General features: G+C 44.9%; 1 protein-coding gene across 1 annotated transcript in view; it reads left to right on the forward strand.

Annotated features, from left to right (window-relative positions):
* Nucleotides 1-25,767, forward strand: part of SLC9A1 (solute carrier family 9 member A1) — a 300,131-nt gene that overhangs the window by 264,644 nt on the left and 9,720 nt on the right. The window contains exons 10-11 of the mRNA XM_085647703.1: nt 11,237-11,338; nt 11,962-12,034. Coding sequence (XP_085503829.1) covers nt 11,237-11,338; nt 11,962-12,034 — 175 coding nt within the window. The remainder of the gene's footprint in view (nt 1-11,236; nt 11,339-11,961; nt 12,035-25,767) is intronic.

The raw sequence follows: 25,767 nt of genomic DNA on the forward strand, positions 1-25,767 counted from the left end.
ATACGTTTGGTGCTCAAGGCCTTTCTCCCTTCCCTTCGCGGTCAGTCTGTTCAAGTCCTGACGGACAACACTACCGCGATGTGGTATGTCAACAAGCAGGGAGGAGTGGGGTCACATTGTCTCTGCAGAGAGGCTCTGTGTCTCTGGTCCTGGGCTCAGGATCATCAGATTTGTCTGATGGCAAATCACCTGGCCGGGGTTCTGAACGTACGTGCAGACAGTCTCAGTCGGCAGTTCTCCGCCGACCACGAGTGGAGGCTTCATCCGGAGGTGGTTCGTCACGTCTTTCAGATGTGGGGAACTCCTCGGGTGGACCTGTTTGCCACTCATGAGAACGCTCACTGCCCGTCTTTCTGCAGTCTCCAGTATCTGTTGCAGGGGGCTTTGGGGGACGCGTTTCAGTTGAGATGGGACTCACGTCTCCTTTACGCGTTTCCTCCCATACCCTTGATTCCTCGGGTTCTGAGGAAGATTCGCCAAGACCGGGTCCAAGTCATATTGATCGCCCCGGATTGGCCAAGAAGGGTGTGGTATACAGATCTTCTCCACCTCTCCTCATGCCCTCCGCTCCGTCTCCCTCTGAGGGCAGACCTCCTCTCGCAGTCGGAGGGGCAGGTTCTACACCCCCACCTCCAGAGCTTACACCTTCATGCCTGGAGATTGAACGGGGCAACCTGAATTCTTTCTCTCTCCCGCCAGATGTGGTAGATGTAATTTTGTCTGCCAGACGTCATTCCACTAAATCTATCTATTCCTATAGGTGGTCTAAATTTGTTCTCTGGTGTGGAGAGAAGTCAATTGATCCTTTGAGGGCTCGTTTATCTGACATTCTGCAGTTTGCCCTTTCTCTTGCTCAGCAAGGCTTTGCTGTGGCCACTGTAAAAGGGTGCTTATCGGCTTTGTCAGCTTTCCTTTGTTTGCCGGATCAGCCGTCCTTGTTCAAATCGCCTGTTTTACGATTTCTGAAAGGCCTTACAAACAAGTTTCCTCCTACTCCTTTTATTGTGCCTCCAATGGGACTTAAATATTGTCTTAACTTATCTGATGGGTTCTCCCTTCGAGCCCTTCCACAAGTGTCCCTTGAGACTGTCTTTCAAGACGGTTTTTCTCATTGCGATCACCTCGGCAAGGAGGGTAACTGAGCTTCAAGCTCGGAGTTCAAAACCCCCGTTCTTGGCCATTCTTGCTGAAAGAATGGTACTCAGGACCAGGGCTGCTTTTCTGCCAAAGGTGGTAACTCCTTTCCATCTGGGGCAATCCATTACCCTCCCTACCCTCTATTCTCCCCCTCACTCTTCCAAGGAGGAGGAAAGACTTCACCGCTTGGACCCTAAGAGGGGGGTGAGCTTCTACATTGACAGGACAAAAGACTTTCGGGTTGATGACCAGCACTTCGTGGGCTTTGTTGGCTGCAGAAAGGCAGAGCGGTGCACAAGCGCACCCTTTCCAGATGGATTGTCTTGTGCATCAAGATATGCTACTCTTTGGCTGGTAAGGAACTTCCAGAGGGTTTAAGGGCTCAGTCTTCCACTTCTGCTTTGTCTAGAGGTGTTCCTGTGGAGGACATTTGTAGGGCGGCAACTTGGGCCTCCCTCCACACTTTCGCAAAGCATTACTGCTTAGACACCGAGGTGAGGAGGGACGGACACTTTGATCGGTCCGTCCTTCAGGACTTTCTGGAATAGAAGGGTGGACACCCTCCTCCGGGAGTGGGGACTGCTGTGGGAATCTATTCACAAGGTGAGGAATCCACTGGCAGATGTATCCATCAGAAGAACAAGTTACTTACCTTCGGTAACGCTTTTTCTGGTGGATACAGTATCTGCCTGTGGATTCCTCACTGACACACCCTCCTCCCCATTGTCCACCCTTGTATACCTACAGTTCTAATAATGGTGTTTCAAAGTGTATTTGTTACTGTCAAAGGCATTGTGTTATTTCTTTTGCCTTTCTATTTATTTTCCACACTGGGTGGGTTGATTTGTATATTATGTACTGTGTATGCTGTGTATATATTGCTGTCAGTCCGTCTGTGTGCCTCGAAGGCACGGAAAAAAAGGCGGAACTGACGTCATCACGCCGACTAGGTCTTCTTATGGAGCCGGTGACGTCAGCGGAGTCGCGAGCGGAGCCGTCTCTGTGACGTCGTCTTCGACCTCATCGGCGTGGACTGCTACAAAAGTTTCCGAATGTTGCTGGCGCAGGGGATATTCACAAGGTGAGGAATCCACAGGCAGATACTGTATCCACCAGAAAAAGCGTTACCGAAGGTAAGTAACTTGTTTGTTTCAAAAAGAAAATGACCACTGCTTACTCTTAAAAAATATTTTGTTTAACATTCTTAGTGGAAAGAGGTTCAATAGGGCCGGCCCCCTTCCCATTTGTGATTGGGTTACCACTATTTTTAGGTCTCGCCTGACCCAGCGCATGCGCTGGTCTGGCGAGACTTATTGAGAGGGCTCCAAAAAGTGCTACCAGGCCAGCCTAGAGCTACAGTGCATGTGCGGGGGCACGCGCGCCGCGCTTTACCGTGATTACATTAACTTTTACGGCCGCTTTGATGTTTGATCGCGATCACTTTCACGGCCGCTTGGCATAGCCAATAGGTCTCGCTTTTGGGACCTTTATAAGTATTTAGTTATGCAAGTGTTGCATGGCTAAACACTTATAAGGTCCCAAAGGCGAGACCTATTGGCTTTGCCAATGCTTGTTCTGAATTGGTGTGAAAGCATTACTGTTTTGTGACCAGAATTCGGTCGCAAAACATTAATAAATACCACTGCGATTCAGTATTTGGGAAAGATGCCCTAAACGCGCCTCTTCCAAATACTCCATCTGATTTGGTTCAAAAATTCAAATTGCAGTTGGGTAACAGGTTACTGAATCACAATTTGCCTTTTGTACATTGAAAACTGCTTTTTTGTGGTCGCAAAATGCCTGATTCCGGTAATTGGGCCGTTTGCAACCTCAAAAAAAGCTTTGTAGATCAGGCCCTTAGAATGCAGGCACAGTGTAACTGTTTCTAGCACATGGTTTTTGCAAAGTTTTACAGCCGAACTCCAAATTTGTCAAACGGATTTTTCAAAGGTTCAGTTTAATTCAATATGCTTTGGATTCTTATGCCACCGTGTAGTTAAGTCTGGAATTGTTTTTGAATTGTAAAAAAAAACCATACGCCCAGCAGATGGCTTGCTTGTAGTGAGACAGTGATGATCTCCGCGCCACAAACTCCAGAACCCGATTTAGAATCCACCCGCGGCAGGGGCGTATCTTAGTCTGTGAGATTCAGCTGTGGGGAATCTCAAATTTCCCAACAAAAAAGCAGTGGCCTGACTAACGACGCAAGATTTTATTTTGCTCAGATGTAGGTTTGACTCGAAAATTTAATAAGCAGATTATCTGAAAGAAAGCAAGAAAGGAAGAAAAAAGTACTGGGCCGCAGGATGAATGGGTGAGGTGACCATGGTTCGTGATGGAGTGTTCCTTTTGAGGAGCTGGGTCAGTAATGATTTACGTTAGGGGGGGGGACTCTGCCAACCTTTAAACCAGCCCCAGTCAGGTATTCCATTACCCTGGCGACAGAGTATTTTGTCTGCCAAACTCTAGGTCCACCCGCCTGATTTTGATGAACCACAAGTTTTACACCGATGGCGTAAGATGTATTCTATTGACGTAAACCTTTCTCAGATGGCCCGACACAGCAGGTGACGACGAAGGTAAACCATCCTATCGTCCACCTTAATTAGAGTGAACGGTCAGATAAACTTTTTGGGGGGGGGGGGGGGACCTGTCTATCCCCGCCAGTTGTATCCCAGCTGTGAGGGACATTAAAAAAGAAAAATTATTTCCACACCATGGGAGAAATCTCACATGGTGTGGGGGTCATTAATATTTTTTAATTTTTCAAAAACAAACCCCGGCCTTGGCAGTTTGTATTTGAAAAATTACAAAACTTTGGAAAGGTTTGCTACCAGCCGTCATGTTTGATGGAGCTGTTTGTCAAACTTTTCTTACATTTACAGGAACTGCCATGATGGCGCTTCCTGCCAATATATAGAGATATCCATGGGGCTGGCAGGCATCTCTAATTTTAGTGGGCGGAGTAAAGCCAGGAAAGTCTTCTGCAACCTTTTCTGCCTTTAATTCGGTTGCCAAACCCAAATCTGGTTCTCTGTCTTGGGGTAGTATTCCAAACCCATAATTTTCTACCCATCATACCACCCAAGTGTTTTCCTGTGGTTAGACTATTTTCAGGCATTGGTCTGGTCATCTTTTGGGTGTTCGATTACCAGTACTAAGCCTAAAAAAACCAGACTGCTGTAGCTTTCCTAGCCTACTAGTGTCAATTTTGTGAATTTTAAAATGTAGTAAATTTGCATCCATTCAAGGAGTACTTCTTTGAGTGCAAATTTGCTACTTTTTTGATCCAAACAATGAACAAGTTAAAGCCTCTTAGTGAAATGAGGATGACCAGAACACTCGCTGCTGAGATAGCAGACCCGGCTCAGGGCCCTCAGAACCAACTACCAAGCCAAGAATGCATTTATTTGGGAGCTGTCACACCCAAAACACTTCACCTGAAGCTACTAAACCAACCCTCTGATACTGTTGTCCAGCAGGTCCTTTGAGCGAAAACATGCACAGTCTGATTTTTGACTCGCTGTTAAACTGCTGTGATTGAAGGATGATTTTATTTTGTTCTCTATGACCTATTAGGAATTTGTCACCAATCCTTTAAAAGTGGGTTTTGAAGTCACCCAGACGAGTAAATCTCTCATCTCATGCTATTGGCTGTTTGGTGCATCATTCCATCTCTTATGGATTTCCTGCATTGCAGGGACTATTTTACATCTTAAAAGTACATTGAATCATTACACATTAAATTGTATATCTCTTAGTCATTGAGGAAAGAAAGCAATCGTTTTTTGTTTCGTTTTTTCACTGCCACTGTTTGTTTCTGCAGGGTGTAATTACATATTTATAGGTTAGGCTGACTTTAAGGCTCTTAGCTTGTATCAAGCATTACAAGTTGTCCTCTCTCTGCTGAATGAATGTGGCAAACAGTTGAGCAGTGTGTTCATTAGCTGCCTGGATGCACTACTTCTAAGCACTTCAGGCTGAGAATGACTGTCGAGGAGACTGCTAGGCTGGTAGAGCAAATAAAAGGGTGCAGGGCCTTCTTTTCGGTAGCTTTACAGCTCAACTGTTTTGTTACGAGTCCTCTGGCCCAATTCTGAAACTGCCAATAATTCGAGGAGGTCCTACCGGGGCAAGAGTTACTGATTCTGGCTTGTATCTCCACACCAGTGTCTGGCTAATACGCGTTACTGTGCCTGGAATGGGAAATAACATGCTGGATCCAGAATTACTGGGTCAATAATGCACGGGGTCCCCTATTTGCGGCCTGTTTCCAGACATATCTACCTCCTGATTTGAGCAAGAGTACAATGCGCGTGGAAATTGGTTACATTTTTCAGTGTATTCCACAACTAGTCAAATTAAATGTGTAATTGTGCTGCCTTCCACAGAGATACCACTCTGCATGACCTGTAATGAGGACCTTACAGTACATCTAGTGGCTACAGACTGTTGCTGTAAAAAAAAAACTTACCCCTTCTTCGTTGTTCAGTTTGACAGTTGTACAGAGGTCCATAGATGTTTTGAAGTAAATGCTCAAGGTTATCAGATAACTGCTTCCTGGAATATGAATACTCTTGGATTTCAACAGAATGTACTGCCTCTAAAGTCTGTGCAAAGATCTTTGTAGCCAACCTTCAGCTGAGGGAATGAATTTCAAGTTTAGTTCCCATTGAAACCTTCAATGTTTTGTAAAGACGAAGCAATCCTTCAAGCGCATGCTGCCCGCACTCGCATGAAGCATTTCCGATGTTCACATAATTGAACCAATTGCTTTTCCTTTCTTCTTTCCACAAGTGTCCGTCTGCCACACACATCAGTTTACTTCCAGCCCTAACACAGCAGAGCTTTAGGACAGTCAAAAGGGCCAGAGACTGGGAGATGGAGGGAGGGGCAAAAGCAGATTATATGGACAGACCAAGAGATAGTGGAACTTCATGTTCTACTTTCGCTTCAGTCCTGGTGTCTGTTTAGGTTGTAGTGAAATCAGCAATACTAATTTGAGAAAATGGGACCCACTGGTGTTCCACTGGGTGTTTCGGCTCCTCATATAAAAATACAAGTACCCTGAGGTTACTGTAAATTATAAATTCAACAAAGTACAGCTAGATTGCTGGCTGATTTTTCACATTATTTGTTTACATTATATTTTTGTCGGTATAGTCTTAGATAGTTTAAAACATTTTTTTTAAATCTCAATTTCTATAACATTAGTGCCCAGTGTCGGTTACATTTATTGTTCAACACCAGCGTATACTGTGTAAAATGTGGTCACATAAGTCTGTATCGTAAGCTGCTCAGTTCTGTACCCTATACCCAGAGAGGATGTACGTGATAAAACCTCGGGATCTGTTCGCTTTCCCCCTGGACTCAAACTGACATGCCCCGTTGTGAAGTTACAAGAATCATCTATGGGTGAGAAATTGTGATTACGGTATTTAACTAGGTAGACACTTGCATCCAACAACAAATATAGGATCACACAAATGGGAGTGTATGCCAATATTTGTGGCAGAAACGATTTTTGGTATTCCCTAGAAAAGAGTAGACTCTTAGATTTTCCATCCCTGACACCAGGTGTAAATTACTGATTGGTACCGGCTTATATGTGGTTGCCATGACTCTGCATGCACTACAGTGGTTCCTGTGGATTGTTATATTAACTTTTTGATAAATATCGTATACACAATCGCAATAAAAAATGGGTTAAGTTGATGTTGGAAGAAGAAAGCATATACACATCTGATACCGGTAATATCAATCGTTATTTATGTATAAAGAATTTATAGAATTTTTCAAACAACAAAACAGTAGTGCATAGTGTCCCCCGTGAACATGGAACCTAAAACATTGGTGACATATTAGTGATATGTACATGTGGTTTCCAGTATTTTATAAAGTCGACCATCTTAAACAATACATAATGGAGCAGCGTCCTTAAAAAAAAAAAAAAGTGCTGGTAAATGGTTCGCTTTAATTTTGTCAACGGCGTTTCAACCCTATGTGCAGTGAAGGGTCTCTTCAGGACCTAGAAATTTAGGGACATCTGAGGAGATAGTTGTGCAGCAATTTGGCAGCTTCCTTATCCTTCCGACATCAACTTAACCCATTTTTTATTGCGATTGCGCATACGTTCATCATCAAAAAGTTACTATATCAATCCACAGGAATCACTGTTTCTGTTTACACTTAGATTACCCTGGTTCCATGTGAGTAGGGTCTCCCTTGTGCCTTTTTCTCGACTCTGCATGCACTTCAGCAATGTGTGAGTAACTGATCCTTCTTGCACCTTCAGTACGCAACATTGTGCCACGCCTATTTGTAAATCGAGGACTTACTTCAAAACATTGTTAATGTATTGTGTTAGAAAGCAACCACGATTGAGTACTGCATTCCTTGTATTTTCATTGTAATTGGCACTGTGCATCAAGCTTATATCAGTTTATGATAAAAAAAACATTTTGGCCATCTAGGATTGTACTGACAAAAAAGGTGGTCTGTAAACCAACAGGGCCAAAATCAAATGGCAATCTGATGCTACTTAGTTTAATGTATGATTGGAGATAGCTGCCCAATGGTTATATTTTTATATGACGATCCTGTATGGAAATCAAGTCTGCTTGAATGGATTGTAGCATTCAGGAAGCCTGGTTTCCAGCTAGCAGTGCAACACTCTTACTAAATTCAAGAGCCCTTTCAGCAAGAGAGCGGAAGCCACTGCAAAATTCGGAACAGCTCAGTTATTGGAAATCTGTAAAGCAGCCTTTGACTGTGCATAAATTGGCAAGGATTTAACACTCTTATTCTGGTGGTTGACAAGCGACTTAGAAAGGGGAGATACCATTAAGCAATCTGTCCATATAGGAAATCTTCCTCTCTAGCCCTATTTTGCGTGACTTGTATCACTTAACATATCTTAAATCATGGGAATTAAGGATCCATCCAGTGAAAGGAGTTACTTGCATGCAAGTCTGGGTCTTCAACGTTGAATCATTCACAGATTCACTTACTTTAATTACTCCCAATCAACAGGCTGGGACTCTTTGGTATTTTAAAATAGCAAAATACAGTAGCAACTTTACCAATAGGCCAACAATGAGGTTTATTGCATAATACGTTCACGTTATTTGAAATTGGCAAACTTCAGCCAGTGAGTTGAATATTCTGAGCACTCCACCACCTCTTGAGAATACAATGGCTTAAATTTTAACTGCACATCAAGTGTGGCTGAGTCACTGGACAGAGGTCTAGTCTTTTCACTTATTTGTGGGAAGATTTACTTCAAAAAACAGTTTTCTTCCTCCGCAGAACATGATCCTGGCTCGGCTTCAGTTTTCTGTGCTCTTTCTGGGCCATCCGAGAGTTTTATGCCATCAACATGGCGGAGACTGCTCTCAAGGAGGAACATCCATGTTAAGTGCAAGGCCCACTTGTAGTCAGAGGCTGTGTTTTTTGCAAATGATCCATACCTCCCTATTTAGATTGCTTTGACTACATTGTGCCACTGTATGAAGTAGCATTTTTGCTATGCTTCTTGTTTCTTCCAAATCATTCAGTGGCATGTTAATCCTATTTGGTGGCCTGGACATTGAATTGCTGCCTGAATTTTTCATTTAGTGGGAATAATCTCCCTCTCTTGCTACAGCTACTACAAAGGTTCCCTTCTGGATTACCTTGGATTGCTAGTTTCTTTTACTAGACTGCATAGGAACACTGGGGAACACAGTGGGTACTATGGCGGGGACCTATTAAAGCAGTCGGTGCGTGGCAACCTAGGATGGTATGGTTGCCAGCTTTGAAATGTTATTTCACCACTACTAGATTGATTTTATTTGTTTTGAAAGTTGATAGATTTACTGGTAATTTCCCCCCAACCCCTACAGAGCAAGTTAAGGTAGTGCTTTACATAAAGTAAAGGTGGCATCAATGCCAAGAGGTTTCCCGGGTCTCTATCAATGTCTGGGGTCCCGTCAAGCTGCATACTATGAGTGTTTCTGGGCATCTCGCAGTGACAATCAGAAATGGGGTGATATTAACAAAGTCTGTCCAAGTGATCTCTTAAACATTTCTCCTTCCAGCCTGCCCAAGACCATAAACTTTAAACAAAATATTTCTAACTGGACAACCAGTGAAGTAACCAGCTAAGCTGACTATGATTATAAAGAAATGCCGTAAAAGGATTTCAAGTGCTGCTGAAAGCTGTCACCTTACTAAAAACACATAAACTACACACCTTTCATTCAAACTTCTTCATCTATCACATTGCTAAGTGCTGCATCCTACAGCACAATAACTGCATCTCAGTGGCCATGACGCACAACATGGTAACACTTCCTACATAGGACTAAAAGAAAGACAACACACTTCCCACCGTACACCCTGCATTGTGCTACCTATGGGGGCATGTGCTTCATCGTCCCACATAGGGGTAGTAAGTATTATATAGATGTTGTATTACATTACAATACATGCACTCCCTCTGCTGAATAATGTATCCTGAATTGTACCACTAGATGGCAGTAGTAAGCAAGTCTTATCAATTTTCAAAAGATGCCAAGCCATAGTCGGAGGTGACTTCTTACCTCGCAGATATGGTAGTTCTCAGGTCTTCTCTGCACCGCAGGCAGGGCCGGCCTTTAGCATGGGCCCAGGGCGCCAATTTTCTGAAGGGCGCCGGTCACGGAGCTGTGTGCATTAAGGTTATGCTAACAGCTGCGCCCTTTTCCTCTTACTCCAGCCTTGTCCTTACCTGCTCGTTTCTGTCTGGTTTGACAGTGGTTTTAGTCCTTCATGATCATACGGCGGGCGATCTTTTTAACACCCCTTTACCCCCTTCTTTGCCTTCTCATCACCCTTTGACCACTGCTTCACACATCAGCAAAACCATAATCTGTGATAGGCAGCTAAGCTATCGGTGATTTAGGTGAGCTGGGGGAGGTCGGGGGATGTTTGTGTTCAGGGGCCGGCCCCTGCTCACCCAGGTACTGACCAGTGAACACAAAAGGGCCCCCCTGCTGCCTCATTACATTCACTACCATCAGCAAGGGCGCCACATTTCTCTCTGCCACGCCCAGGGCGCTATCTTACCTAAAGGCCGGCTCTGGTTGCACAACTCGAGCCTACTCCGTTACGGTTATTCATGGATCTTCACTGTGGGTGCATTAACCAGATGAGCTGAGCGGTCATTGTCTTTTTTTGTGAGGGCTTTCTGGAATATTTTTTTCGCACCCTTATATAGGCTAAAAATGTGGTATGTGTATGTATTCTGGACATTTGATGGGGCCGATTCCCAGAACTAATCTGAGTCAAAATCCTAAACGTACTACTTTTGGTATTCACAGAAGGCATTTAGTAGTAGTAAAGTTAAGATTTTGTCTTCAGTTAGGACAAAATCCTAACTCGGGACAAAATCCTAACTCGGCACAAAATTCTAACTTGGGACAAAATCCTAAATCAGGATTTTGTCTTTAGTTAGGATTTCGTCTAAAGACCAAAACTTAAGACAAAATCCTAACTAAAGACAAAATACTAACTTTACTACTACTAAATGCCTTCTGTGAATACCAAAAGTAGTAAGTTTAGGATTTTGTCTCAGATTAGTTCAGTGAATCGGCCTGATGTTTTTAAAAGCACATTCGTCTTTTGATAATTGTTTGTTTTGGAGGATTATCCCTTTATTTTCTCTACCTAAGAAAAAGGGCACCACATCTGCTTTATCTGTTGTAATTCAAAGCCTGTACATATGAATTAAGGTCTACGTTATTTACTACTGTTGATATAGCTACAGGCAGAAACACCTCTTATTTCCCAGCCTGTATTTATTATTAGTCATTACTACAAGGTCACTAACTGCAGGTATTAAAGTGTGAATGAACATGTATTGATTAAAAGTATGCATAAATAATGGTCTGCTTAACTTTTCACACAACCAAAATAAATACCGATAAGCACAGAAAAAAACAGCAAAAACGAAATATGGCTAAATAGGGAAATGTGGAAAACGCATAGAGTGAAACTGGGAGCCCAAATCTGATTTGAGCTCTCGCTCCTTCGAGGGACAGCCTGGTTTAATGCTTTGCCCCTTGTCTGTCCCTTCCAGCTGCGGTCCTACAACCGGCACACACTGGTGGCGGACCCCTACGAGGAGGCCTGGAACCAGATGCTGCTGAGGAGACAGAAGGCCCACCAGCTGGAGCAGAAGGTAAGTCCTGGCCTGAGAGGTGGGCACTGCATGGACCAAAGCTCTGGCTCCCTTAATCGAGAAGCTGGACCAGGGGATGCCTCGCTGTTGAGATATACAATGGAGGTTGCTACCATCGTTCACCCGGGGGCTCAGTGGCAAGCGTGAATCTCTTCAGCGTAGGCAGAGAGATCCGCAGCACTTTTTTCTGTAAGCGGTTAGCGGTGGTACCTCTGAGGGGGCATGGACAGAGCCCTCAGCATCTTCTATCCTGATAAGGGCTGTGATGGGAGTCTCATCAGGCCTCAGCCTTCATGTGTGGGGGGAGGCTGCAGAGTATATTACTAAGGAGGCCGTGCAGGCGTGGTCCTCAACATCTGCCAACCCTTATAGAGGAAGTCTTTAATTGTGCAGTGGGGAGAGTCTGAGGTAGGTATGGCATTGACTCTGCCTCCCATCCCCCCTTAGCCCCAGGGGTACATGGGTGTTTCACTAATGAAGGTTAAGGATTAATCCTCCTCTAACCCCGTCCCCCCCCCCCCTCCCCATCCCTGTGGCACACCGAGTAACTGGATTGGATGGAGCTTGAATCCCTTCTAATAGGAGTGCAGCGTTAACCAGAGAGGTGTTTTTATCTCTTGCAGATGAACAATTATCTGACTGTTCCTGCGCACAAGATGGACTCGCCCACCATGACCCGCGCCCGGGTTGGCTCAGGTATGTGCAAAGTTGGCTGTCTTGTTGGTCTGTTCGCTTCAGTCTCTGCTAGTTAGAGGGCGAGGTAGACCTGTTTAGTACGAGTCAGGACTGTGACAATCACACATACCATGCTTGACCATTCCTAAGCCCTCCTGATCTTCCAGATGCACAAGCCTTGTGGAAATCCCCAAATTTCCATTTGGGGTAGTCCCCTCTTGCAGGATTGTGGGGTAGTCAGTAACAGTGTTTTGCAGTGTGAAACTTTTCTGGGATTCACTATGCTATGCATTATTCCGCCATCTAGTGGTTGGGTCCGGAATTGTAGTATTTGTAGTAATTGTAGTATTTCTTCTCTTTTTTTTTTTTTTTTTCGTGGCCTGGTGGGCGTCGACATACCACCATTTGGTGTCCTTCTGTGATGTCGACGTGCTTCCTCCGGTAGCTCCCACCTTTGGTCGCCATCTTCAGATTCTTTTTTTTCGCCATTGGGTCTGGATCGAGACTGGTGGAGCTCCAGAACTTTGGAGAGAAGAATCCACGAAAATTGACTAAAAAGAACAAGACTTTCGACACACCGGCCTTCGAACCGGTGAACCGGGACGCAAAGAAGAGGATTAAACACCAAAACTTTGACGTCCAACGGAGGATGCGCACACAGGGGGCTCCCTGGGCGCTGTAATGGACAAGATACCATTCAAGTTCTGCGACCACTGCCACCACAAGTACGCGCAGAAGGACCAGCACCCGGCCTGTAACCTTTGCCTGCTGCTCGACCACCGCTCCGAAGACTGCAACGTGTGCTCGCCGTTCACCCCGAAGACCTTGAGGGTGAGGGACAGGCAAAGGAGGGCTAATTACAACATGCAGGGTCAAGGATCACCACCAATGTTCGCAACCTGGGCCTCTCCAGCGAAGAAGAGGACTACGTCTCCAAAGGTCCCGAAGGCGACGAGGACTCGCACGCCCAACCCGCTGACTTCAAAGAGCGCGCCGAAGGAGGTAAGAGAGACAGCAACCCCGAGGCAGTCGAAGCCCGAAGGAGTTACTCCAAGTCCTCAAAAAAGGCAGCGGCGTTGAAAGTTTCGATGACCGCAAGCTCATCCAAGGACAAACAGTCCGTCGGTTCGTTTGACAAGGGCTCCCAGACTGCGAAAACCTTTGATAAAACTAAGTCGTCGAAGAGCAGTCACAAGAAGGACTCCTCAACGTCGAAGAAAGAGAGGGTGAAGCAAGCTTCGACTTCAACGTCGCCAAGAGAAAGCCAGAAGATCTCGAAGCCGAAGCACAAGCGTTGGAGCTCGAGAAGAAAAGGAGAAGGCGCGAAGCCGAAATGGCAAGCATCTTGCAACGCAAGAGGGATTTTGATGACACAATGAAGCAATTCAAGGTCCCGCAGAAAATCTCAACACTCCCCGAAAGAGACTTCGAAGAACTACAGGTTCCTACAACCCCAGAACCGGTTGAGGAAGAGGAGTACTACTTCGAAGCCGAGGGAGATGACTAAGACCAAACCTATCACGGTTCGGCGACCTCGGAGACATACGACACCCAGTGGCAAGATCTCGACTGATGCCAGAAGAAGGTGTACCCTTCGAGGCCCTCACCCCCGACGACATCGGATGTACAATCGGGTAATAAAGAAGGCTGCTGACACCTCTGAAGTAAAGCTAGAGGAGGAGAAGCCACAGTCATGCTTTCCTCTCGAAACCTTGCTGCCCACACAAACAAGAAACCAATTCCTGTCCATGCTTCCATGTGTGCTGGACCAGGGAAAGGAAGCTTTCAAGGAACCTGCTACATGCAAGGCAGTAGCACCAAGGGGAGAGAAAAACAAGCACTCCTCCAAGGACCCAATGTACATCAGGGATTTCGTTCCTCCTGACTCAATAATAGCTTCCACTGCCAGAAAGAGGGCTAATGTACCCATTAATGTGGGCCCACCACCGGACAAGGAGAGCAAGAGCATGGCTCTCACAGGAAGGAGAATGAAACGAAGTGCCGCGATTCAGTGGCACATAGCCAACTCTAATGCCTTGATCAATAGGCATGCATACCAGCACTGGGAGGAGGTAGGCGAACTGCTCAAAAACCTGCCAGAACAGTTCCAGAGAAGGGCAAGCCACTTGGTGGAAAAGGGGGAAAAAACATTGTCAACACATGTTTGTAATCAGCCCTAGATGCTGCAGAGACAGCAAGCAGGCAAATGATGATCGGGGTTACGGAAAGAAGACACGCCTGGCTACGAATCTCAGGGTTCAAACTAGAGGTTCAGAGTAACATCTTGAACACTCCGTTCAATGGAGAACAACTGTTCGGAACAGCTGTGGACGACAAACTTACTCAGCTGAAGAAAGAAAACGAAACTGCAAGGTCCATGGGGGCTCGACAATCCAGAGGCATGCGTAGGGGCACACCATCGCGGAGACCAACGGGCAGGGGTAACCACCAGCCAGTAACCTCACACCAGACCTTTCAACAAGGTTACCAAGGAGGCAACCAGGGTCAGCAACAGGGTCAACAGCAAGGTTGGCAATACCAACAAGGGAGGCAATTCTTTTGAGGGTGCGCTCGAGGAAGAGGCCAACAACAACAAAGAGGGGACAGCAGCCCACCTCTAAGTGACTGCACTACAACTTGGGCGTACACTCTAAAAACATCAGAGGGCGTAACAAACAGTAAACATTAAAAAAAGTCAAGTCACAAACAAGGAACACCTCCAACATGAAAAACCAGTGGGAGGCAGAATAGAAAACGTCTTCCACGAGTGGGAGAAGATTACATCCGACAAGTGGATATTAAACGTAATTCAATACGGACACTGCATAGAACTGACAAAACTACCACCATGCAAAAAATCAAGGAACAAAGTTCATTCAAAGAGAGAACTGTCTCATTTGCTCGAAGGGGCACAAGGGCTTCTACACAAGGGTAACATAGAGAAGGTGCCTTACATGGAAATGAACACAGGGGTGTACTCCACATACTTCCTCATACAAAAGGTAGACGGAACATTAAGACCTATACTAGACTTAAGGTTCATAAACAGGTTCATAAAAATTCAAAATTACATCCTTACAAGAGGTGATACGGCTGATACAGGTAGGAGACTACATGGCAACGATAGACCTAAAGGATGCTTACTTGCACATCCCCATGAACAACAGACACAAGAACCTACTCAGATTTGTAATCAACAAGGTACACTACCAATTCGCGGTGCTACCGTTCGGACTCAAGTCAGCTCCAAGAGTGTTCACAAAATGTCTAGCAGCAGTAGCAGCCCACCTAAGAAGGCAGGGAATACACGTTTACCCATACCTAGATGACTGTTTAGTAAGGGCAAGCACATACAAGCTTTGCAAACAACACATAGAAAGGGTCATAAGGACCTTGTTCGAACTCTGTTTCTCAATACATTGGGAGAAATCCTCAATAACACCAGAGCAGGTGAAGATTTTCTTAGGGGCAGAAATCAATACGAGAGTAGGGAAGGTGTTCCCAAGCTCAAAGAGGACAGTAGCAATTCTGAAGGAGACACAGCTTTACCACAAGGGGCAAGCTCTGACAGTGAGGACAGTGGGGAAACTACTAGGGATTATGGCTTCATGCATTCCTCTAGTCCCAAACATTCGACTGCACATGAGACCATTCCAAGTATGGATTCAGCAACAATGGTCACAGGCAACAGGGGGTTGGGAGGATCTAGTGGTTGTCACACAGTTATTCAGGAGATGACAAGGTTGAACAGGAAGAACATAACGCAGGGGAGACCTTTCTCACAACCAACTCTGACAGCGACCATTACAACAGACGCGTCCCAACTGGGGCGGGGAGCCCACATGAACAACCTCAAGGTGAGGGGTCTATGGACACAGCAGGATGTGATAAAACACATCAACTTTGTAGAGTTTAAAACTGTGTTCCTAGCCGTAAAGTCCTTTCAGAAGGAGCTTTACGGGAAAGGGGTGCTGATTCAAACAGACAATACAACCACAATGTTTTACATCAACAAACCAGGAGGAACACAATCAGTAACACTGTCATCCCTAGCCCAGGAGCTATGGAGATGGGCTATCTCAAGGAACATAGACCTATTAGCAATCCATCTTCCAGGGAAAGACAATGTAGAGGCAGACAGACTGAGCAGAGAAGCCTCAGCATCCCACGAATGGGAGATGAATCAATCCGAAATTCTAAAGATCTTCAAAATATGGGGGACCCCGCAAATCGACCTATTTGCAACACTGCAAAATGCCAACACTTCGCATCCAGATAACCTTGCGCACATTCCCTAGGGAATGCGCTATGTATAGACTGGTCAGGGACATTTGCTTACGCTTTTCCCCCGATACCACTGCTACACCGGGTACTCAACAAGTGCAGGACCAGCCGCCTGACACTAATCCTCATAGCACCACAGTGGGCCAGGTAGACCTGTTTCTCACTGATAATGGAAATGTCGCAAGGCACAGCATACAAGCTCCCCAACAGGAAGGACCTTCTAACTCTGCAAAACGGCACGGTGCTACACCCAGAACCAGAAAACCCTAAGCCTGGCGGCATGGCTCCTGAGGACTTAGAATTTTCTCACCTTAGACTACCAGCAGTACTCAGAGAGGCATGAAGGCCTACAACAAGAAAGTGTTACTCAGCAAAATGGAAACGCTTTTCACTTTGGTGCCATAGGAAAAACTTTCAAGGACGATCACAAGGGAGTCAACCGTACTAAAATATTTGATCTATTTGCTACAGGAAAAACTAAGCTACGCATCTACACTTGGGAGCAATCCTAGCTTACACAAGAGGAGAAACAGGGAAAAGTTTCTTCACATCTCAAGTGGTTAAGAGATTCCTAGAAGGAGCAAAGAGGATAGCACCTCCAAAGAGGATGTCACCACCCACATGGAACCTCAACATGGTACTCGCTCAAATGATGAAGGCTCTATTCGAACCAATACACAAGGCAACATTACACGTGCCCAAGCTAAAGACCAGGTTTTTAGTAGCAATAACATCACAACGTAGAGTAAGTGAATTGCAGGCTCTAACTCTACAGGAGCCCTACTTCCAAATACATAATGACAGAATCGTCATGAGAACAGATCCACACTTTATGCCAAATGTGGTTTCTAAGTTCCATATTAGCCAAACGATACAAATACCAAGTTTTTTCAAAAACTCAAAGACACAAGCAGAAAGAGCATTGCACACCCTAGCCGCCAGACGGGCGCTCATGTACTACATTGAGAGAACAAAAGAATGCAGGAAAGCAAAGCAATTCTTTGTTTCATTTGCAGACCGCTTTCTGGGACGACCAGTCGCAAAGTATACCATTGCAAGATGGATTGCACAAGCCATACAGTTGTGCCACAGACAGTCAGGTCAAGCCTTGCAAGGAGTACCGCACGCTCACTCAAGGAAAAAGGGAGCAACAGTGGCTTTCCTAGCAAATACACCAATCCAAGACATTTGCCAAGCAGCAACATGGTCTTCAGTGCACACGTTCACAAAGCACTACTGTGTGGACATTCAGATGAACAAGGAAGCACAAGTGGGACAGAAGGTCTTACAACATATATTCTCAAACCAGCGTTCATATTCTACCCAGCCACTACTGGACTAGCAAACCACAACAAGGTCTATGCACAGCATAGTGAATCCAGAAAATATTCACGCTGCAAAACGTATAGTTTCTTACCTGTCTGTGTAGTTTTGCAGCTTGAAGACTTTTCTGGATTCACTAGCGAACCCACCCACCTCCACCAAGAAGATGACACAGGAGGAATAAGCAAATGGAACCAAAAAAAAAAAAAAAGAATCCAAGATGGCGACCAAAGGTGGGAGCTTCCGGAGGAAGCACGTCGACATCACAGGAGGACACCAAATGGTGGTATTTCGACGCCCACCAGGCCACGAGAAAAAAAAAAAAAGAGAAGAAATACTGCAATTCTGGACACAACCACTAGATGGCGGAATAATGCACAGCATAGTGAATCCAGAAAAGTCTTCAAGCTGCAAAACTACACCGACCGGTAAGAAACTATACGTTTCCTCTGTTCTTGCATGGGCATATTCCTCTTCCCTGTTTCCTAGCACAGACTGTATCAATGTTTTTCCTACGGGCACCTTTTGTGTCTACCAGATTCCACAAATTATTGATAAATTATGACGATGCGAAATTAGTACGTAGCCCATGAGTGCGTGCTTACTTTGTTTTTTTTTTTATCCCAGTGACTGAATGGGTGCATGTCAAAAACACCACATTGGTATTCAGGGATGTGGCATTCCTATAGCCCGACGCCAGGTACATATTGTTTGGGGTCAAGGGCAACAAGTTTTCATGTGTATTCTGTCCTTGGGACAAGTAGGCCCAACCCCCTACAGCACAAACCTGTTGGCTGCCAGTTTACAGTACCATATTATGGAATAGGGAAGGGCATTGTCTACAGTTAAGGTAATATGTGTGTCCATGGGTTAATGCTGTTCAAACTTGTATTTATGGTTCATTAATGCAAATCCTTTATTAGGGTGAGCATTAAAAGTAAATGCTGTAAACTCTGCCCTCATTACTGACGGCGGTTCCAGTATAAATGTGTACACAGGTTTCCAAAGTTTAGTAATATGAGGCTATGTATATTGCTCTCAGAATGCTCTGTTTATATGCAAATATTTGCAGAAGCTTGAAAGCAAGAGTGATGGTTCTTTGCTTTCAAAATACAATGTTCACAAAAAATGCAAGTAGGAAAAGAAACATTTTGCAAAACTACTGTAAGATTTTAGGTACCATATCTTTGCAGCATCATTTAGTAACATGTTGATGTATGCTTGTATTGCCCAAAAATATTCATAATGGAAAATCAATGTAACCAGTTGAAATATGATTATGGCAAACAAAAATAAACAAGCATTGGCAAAGCCAGTAAGTTTGAAATTTGTGGTTAGCCTTTTGGTTTTGTCAATGCGTGACTTGTTTAGGCATTGGTTTTTGTAAAACCTGATCATTGTGGAAGCTGCTGGGCCCTCACCATTCTAACAAGCATTGGCAAAAGCAAAAATAGTTTATGGTCTATTAAAAAAAAAAAAAAACAGATTGCCACAGCACTTCCAGGCACTGAACAAAACTACTTTGTGTGCTAATATGCTCCTTGTAAAATAGCAGAATAATGTGACTCATGGTGGAGGGAGAGCTAGAGAGAATTTTATTAAACACAAAGGTCATGGTTAACGCAAGGCCTAATTAAAGGCCCAATTAAAGAGTCTAAAAAGTGCATCCATGGTATATATCCTTGCATTAAGTGCATACATACAGTTTCTGTGAATTCACAAGAATTTACAGAAGTAGGCCAAGAAATAGTACTCCTGAAAAATATTTGTGAACTGCATTTTAGCATGAGCAAATGTTCATGTGCAGATTTGCTCATGCGAAAATCTGAATGTTTCAAGTACGCTTTTCCTCCAACCACTTTTTTCCTAACTCTGGTAAAGGATTTATGTCTGCCACTGTCAGGAGTAAATTTCCAACCTTTTTCAGTATGGGAAACTGTTGGAAAAAAGTTGGTGAAAACCCTTAAAACATGCAAGTTAGTAGGTTTGCACAGACTCAAAAGGGCATTCCAACCCTTGAACTATTGCTTACCACTACCTTCTGCCCCAGTATTTAGACCTGCAGAAACGTAGCAATATAAGGGAATTGCTAGTATTCAAACCCTACTATGGTACGAGCCCTGGCATAATTAGCGATGGGATATCAGAACTCTTCTATAATGAGATTGCTGCCATAATTTGTCACCGCAGTACATGGCACAAAAGTGACAAGTGAATTTTGTTACAGGACATGTAGATTTATGAAGCAACCTGCCCCATGGACAAGTAGATATTTTATTAAATTCCACACCCCTGTTGGTATTGCAGTTTCGGGGACTAGAGGTGTTTCCCCAACTCTGTTCACTAATCCCGCTGTTCATACAAGGCTTGGGCTGTACTGCATAAGAGCAGGACTCAAGTCCACAGTTCTTGGAGCTATGATTATAAGTGACTGTTTGTAGTGTTGTCTAGTGGTTCCAGCTATCGTGCAGCAGTAACTCTTCCAGAACTATTGCATGTCCGTTAAATGCACAGATCGACATATAGACTTGGTGGAAATCTCACTGGGTCAATGGAGGCCCCATCTCTGACTGCCTTGCCACCAAATTAGAGATCCCAACCATGTTTGGGGCCGGGGAGGGGAATTTTTGCCATGTGCGGGAGGTCCTGTGCAGGAAAAATGAATGTCAGAAGGCCCACCCTAAATAAATCAGTTGTTCTGATGTGCATCGATCAGCGGCCGTATGGCCTATGGTTCACTGGTCCTAGTTTGCAAGGATGGAGCCTGCTTAGGTTCTGCCATCTGAAACCTATTGGCTCTCCCACCTTTAAATGAGGCAGGGAACCATGAGTTTGATGAAGCGGGTAGTCTTGCAGTGGTGGGGCCAGATGGGTCCTGTGCCCCAGCTGCATTTCCATGACCCCCTTTTGCCCCACCACCACAGTTAATACAGTAAATTAGACCAGCACAGTTCTTAATTGCACAGCATTGAACACCATGCCATGCGGAACATTTCACCAACCGTAAACCATGCTTGTGAGACACTGCAGGTTGTGCATGATTAACTCAGGGATTTTGGCACTTCTGACGTCCCAAACAGCACTATCTACATGCTGCGTTATTAGTGGAAACAAACAAGGAAGCCGCACTCTGTGCCTGCACAGTGGAACAAAATGGTTACCTTATAAAATGTATTGCTGCTTAGTGAAGCATCCTGGGGCTATTATCCATACTTGCAAAAATTGGTAACGGTCCTGTCTGCTTCGTAGACGGAGGAGAGAATATGAAGTGATGGATCTCCTCTGCCTGCAGCTGGGAACTGAAAGTAACTGTGATCAGATGTCTCCTAACAGACCTGAAGCAATACCACCAGAATGACCACATATCACACTGACCTGAAGTAGTTTAACTGATAAGCAGACGTGACCATGGAGGTAGAGAATGTAATATGTACCAGCACACCTTGTAGTTGTCGCCTGCACTGAAAGTAGGTACCACTTATGGGTCCATTCAGTGCCGCATGGGATCTGAGGAGTACTCATGCCACTGTGAAGTTCCTTTAAATCATGCCAGTGATTTTAGGTCAAATAATGCTTTGATTCCTGCCATGTGTGGTGCATCACCGGCCACCACTGAAGGCTAACTAAGGCCATCTCTCAGATACATGATAGATACTGTACCAAGCAGATCCATTTCCCTAGGTGAACACCCTGTACCATAAAAGAGCACAACATATTACTGTAGAGTAACACAGAGACGTGGCGGGTAAGAAAACAGTAGTGTTTTATTTCGTTTAGAAACTAAGGGTCTGATCTAGTCAAGCAAACTGTCCTGATTCTGATGGCAGCGGCCCTCTGGCTCCACCGGCTTAAACTCTCCACTGATGGCCCGGTGGAGGTTGGGCCGCAATATAAGTACATCAGACGGTCCAACCTACTTACAGCGGACTGTCAGGGTGTTTTTTTCTGTTCGATTTTGCCAGAGAAAACTTGACGGTCCTGAACAGAAAAAACATAAAAATGACGCCCAAAGCCTGGGTCAGTCATTAGTATGTTTTTGAAAAACAAAAAAAGACACTTTGGAAGTTTGTTTTTGAAAAGCAAAAGACTTTACTTAATAGCCGCATCAAACCTGGTGGCCACTACGCATACTTTAAGTGCTTTCAGGTGAGTTTCGGTGGTGCTTCTTGCCTTGAAATGGCAGCAGTGGGCCCGGCGGACACTGGAAGGTCAAAATTATGATTCTTGCTCCAGTCCTAGAATGTTTGGGTAAAGAGCAGCTTTCCCCCAAATATTCCAGAAGTCTTATTTAGTATCCCAACTCCAGTCCTGGAATATTTAGAGCAAAGTTCTAAATTCCCTAAGTATTTTTAGCAATGGTTGAAAAGTAGTAATTTTGAATGGCAGAAAGTGCTGCCCTGAGGGCGCAGCTCGGGGCAAAATACTAGGAGTACCTCAGGGGACCCCTGCGGCAGCCGCTCCTCTGAAGGCATTGAGGCCTCCGCGGGACCAGAGAAGATCTCCAAATATGGTAGGCGTAGTCCAGCCAGGAGTTGAGGTAATGACCTTGGTCATGCTGACACACGGCGGGCTTCTCACCAAACTCTAATATCCGTCCCTAAATGTTGCCCATGGTCATTCCCACTCCCCCCCCCCCCCCCCCCACCCCCCCAATTATGAGTTTTTTCTCTATCAAATGAATGGTCTGATTAATTGAACAGAATTTGCACTTGGACTGTGGGAGATGTAATTGAAAGAGAGAGACACACCCACACCCCACCCCCTCCCACCCCTTTCGATGTTATAGAGGACTTTCCAAATATATCGATCATGGTTAAGCCTTCTTAATGAAAGTTTTTTTATAAATGATGTCCTATCTTTCACTGTATTGAATTAAATTGGCAGGATACTTAGCTTCTCTAAACAAATAAAGTTTCAGTGCTGGGTAAAAAAAAATGCTAAAGCTGCTTTCAGAGCATTAACCGGCAAGCATGACGAACTCACTATTGCAGGCTCATACTTGATGCAAGCATCTAACAATGAATCCTCCCAACTGTGTGACAATAAGCATTGTGACTGCTACCCTGTCAGAAAAAGTTAGTCTCACACTGCACTTTTTTCTTTCTTTATAGGAGTCTTGTTAAACCTATTTTATAGCGTCAATGTACTGCATGAGAAAAGAGCATTTTACAATGACTTATTAATTGCCTTACAATGTGCTTTGCATTTAAAATCGGACTTATAATAATGCTCATTTATGCATAAGACTCATTTTAAATATGGGTGCCAACAAAAAATGCACATTCCTCAAAAAATTGACAGACACAGCTGCAGTCTCAGAAAAATTGTGAATACTAACTTGATAACTCCAAATCTTAACCATAAAAAAACCAATTAATCTTGCAAGATAAAAAAAATACATAATGAGTAATATGTAAATGGTCCTACATTGTCATCTAAGGGTTCAGGTGACATTTGTAAACCACTCAGCCTTCGGCCTCGTGTTTTTTTAAACTCCACAAGAACCCCTTAATGGCAATATAGCCCCACATCACGAACTAAGTTATCCATCCATTTTGTGTGTGTCTGTATAAGTCTCTCTCTCTCTCTCTCGCGCGCTCTCTCGCTTTCTCTCTCTCGCGCGCTCTCTCGCTTTCTCTCTCTCGCGCGCTCTCTCTCGCGCGCTCTCTCTCTCTCTTGCTTGCTCTCTCTCTCGCGCTTGCTCTCTCGCTCGCTCTCTCTCTCTCGCTTTCTCTACCCCCCCCCCCCCCCTATATTGCCATTAAGGGGACAGACACTCACTCTCTTTAATTAATGGTTCCCCCTCGCCCAAAAAAAACCCCTTTTTGGGAGATGCCGCTGGATCCCTGCCATTGTCCGGTGGTCTTCTAAGCTACCAAATTATAAATGAGTCCCAAAGTTTGAAAACAAACGTGTGCTTGTTGGTTTCTGTTTACTGCTATCAGTTTGCCTAAAAAAATTAATTTTAAAAAAAAGTACTCGATTGATATAAGAGTGGTCTAGCTGCCTTCTGTTGTGGTATTTGCTGAAGTGGACTTCACTTCATCTTTTTCTGGCACCGACTGCCCCTCTCTCTTCCCTGTAGACCCAGGGCCTGTAAAGAGACTGCTTTTTCCGCAGAGTAAATTATTAGCACCAAACAAATACAGACTGTGTACAATTCTCATCTCGGATACAGTGATTTACTATATTTACACCCATGTTATTCCCTCAGCAACCTACAAAAGAATTAGTACATTATTAATTATGTTTGAACAATCAAAGAAATTCAGAGGCGTAGCACCCCTGGGGGGGTGCTGGAGAAAAAGGACGGCGAGCACCTGAAAGAGGTCCGAGACACACGTAGTATTGCCGCTAATAGTTACCTCGATCATGAAAGTTACATGCACATACATGACACGGTCCAGGGCTAGACAGCCCCTGTCCCCAAAATATTGCCGCCTGGGACGGACGGCCCCCACCTAGCTACGCTGCTGAAGGAAAAGCCGAAGGAAACCCAAAACTTACATCAGTTCTACCTACTCTGCTTGTGACATCTCACTCATAACATCACAGCTTGTGCAGGACCCTTGTCCCCTGTCCCCTATCTACCCCGTCCGTGACCTCAGCAATGTCTGCAGACCGGTCCACCAAACTGGGTTTGACCATGATTCCCCTGGCAGGACCTTCAAGATACTACAGGTGAGTCCAATGCACCTGATCACTAGACTAACTTGAGTTCTGCAGTTGGGGCAGTACCAGCCCTGCAGTGGAAGCCTTCTCACTCCACCCAAGCCCCCCATGAGAGCTCAGTAGACGCCATCCCACGTGCCCCTCCCAGGAGAGAGCAGTGGAGCTATCCACTGCCCCAGCCGCATAAGAACTACATACCCTGACCCCACCCATCCCAGGAGAGAGCAGTGTAACCATTCTACTCCTCCCTCCCGCCAAACAGAGAGCATTCAACACCAACTCAGTGTCGCCTACGGTCACTACAGTATAGTAATGTGAGTTTTTAAAGACTGTCAGTGCTCCGAAAGCATTTCAATAAGCTGGAGTGTCAGGCCAGAGAATGCAGTAGAATGTGAAAAATTCAGTTTTTACCAGGCCAGAAGGGGGATCTGACCCGTGGCCTATCGTAGAGACAGCCTTGACCCTGCACCTGTCACTACAGACAGCCCCATGCCCGCAAAAAGATGTAAAAATCTATAGAAATATTTTCATGGGGGGAAAAGGGTATACTAGGAGGGGACAACCCAAGGAATCTGCAGACGGAACCGTGGCAATGTATACTAATAACAGTTTAGTTTCCCAATGTATTATTAAAATGAATTGCACCCAAGGTGCCTCGTTTCAATATTCCTGAAAGTTTAGAAAGCAAAGTAATTGAATGTGAGTCCTGATATCATGGTATGTGCCAGTCCTCACAAACATCTCTGGTTAGCACGTGAGTAATGCCAAGGTCTCTGCACTTTCATATCGCCCTGCGCTCTTTTTGTGTGTGTTACTAAGAACACACAGGTGTTGCTTGCCACATTCACTCTTCAGCTGTAACTGTCCACTTCAGCACAGACTTACTTTGCTGAGCTGACGCTGTAATCAAAAATAAGCACTGGCAAAGCCAAAAGGTCTTGCTTATGAGAGCTATTGCTTTGGCAATGCTTTGTAGCCATGCTGTACAGCAGTGCAGATGCTTTGCAGTGTGGCTAAAACTAATTTTAAATGGCACTAATACACAGCCAGGGCTAATGCACTTTTACCCGATACTGCCCCTTAAACTATCCCAACCATCAGATATCCCAATCTTCCCTCACACTGTCCCCTTGTACCTTCAATCTAGCACTTCTATGCTCAAATGATCCCCCCCTTTTAACCTAACCTCCTTCACCCAAACTGCACCAAAACAACCTCTCCAACACCAAAACGACCCCATCTTCTCGATACCCCATACTTTTAGACTACCTCTCCACTCAAACTACTTCCTATTGTCAAAGAACTCTGCCTACAGTCAGAGTATCTCCACTTACTACCTTCTAGAACAAAGTCACCCCTTCAAACAAACTACCCCTACCTTCATGCGAACTCCACCTTCAAACTACCCCTCCAATACTGAAACTACCTCCAGTTGTAAACTATTCCCTTCCAACTTCCTCCCCAGCACCGAAGCT

The sequence above is a fragment of the Triturus cristatus genome, chromosome 3_2 (assembly GCF_964204655.1).
Source record: "Triturus cristatus chromosome 3_2, aTriCri1.1, whole genome shotgun sequence".
Taxonomy (NCBI): Eukaryota; Metazoa; Chordata; class Amphibia; order Caudata; family Salamandridae; genus Triturus; species Triturus cristatus.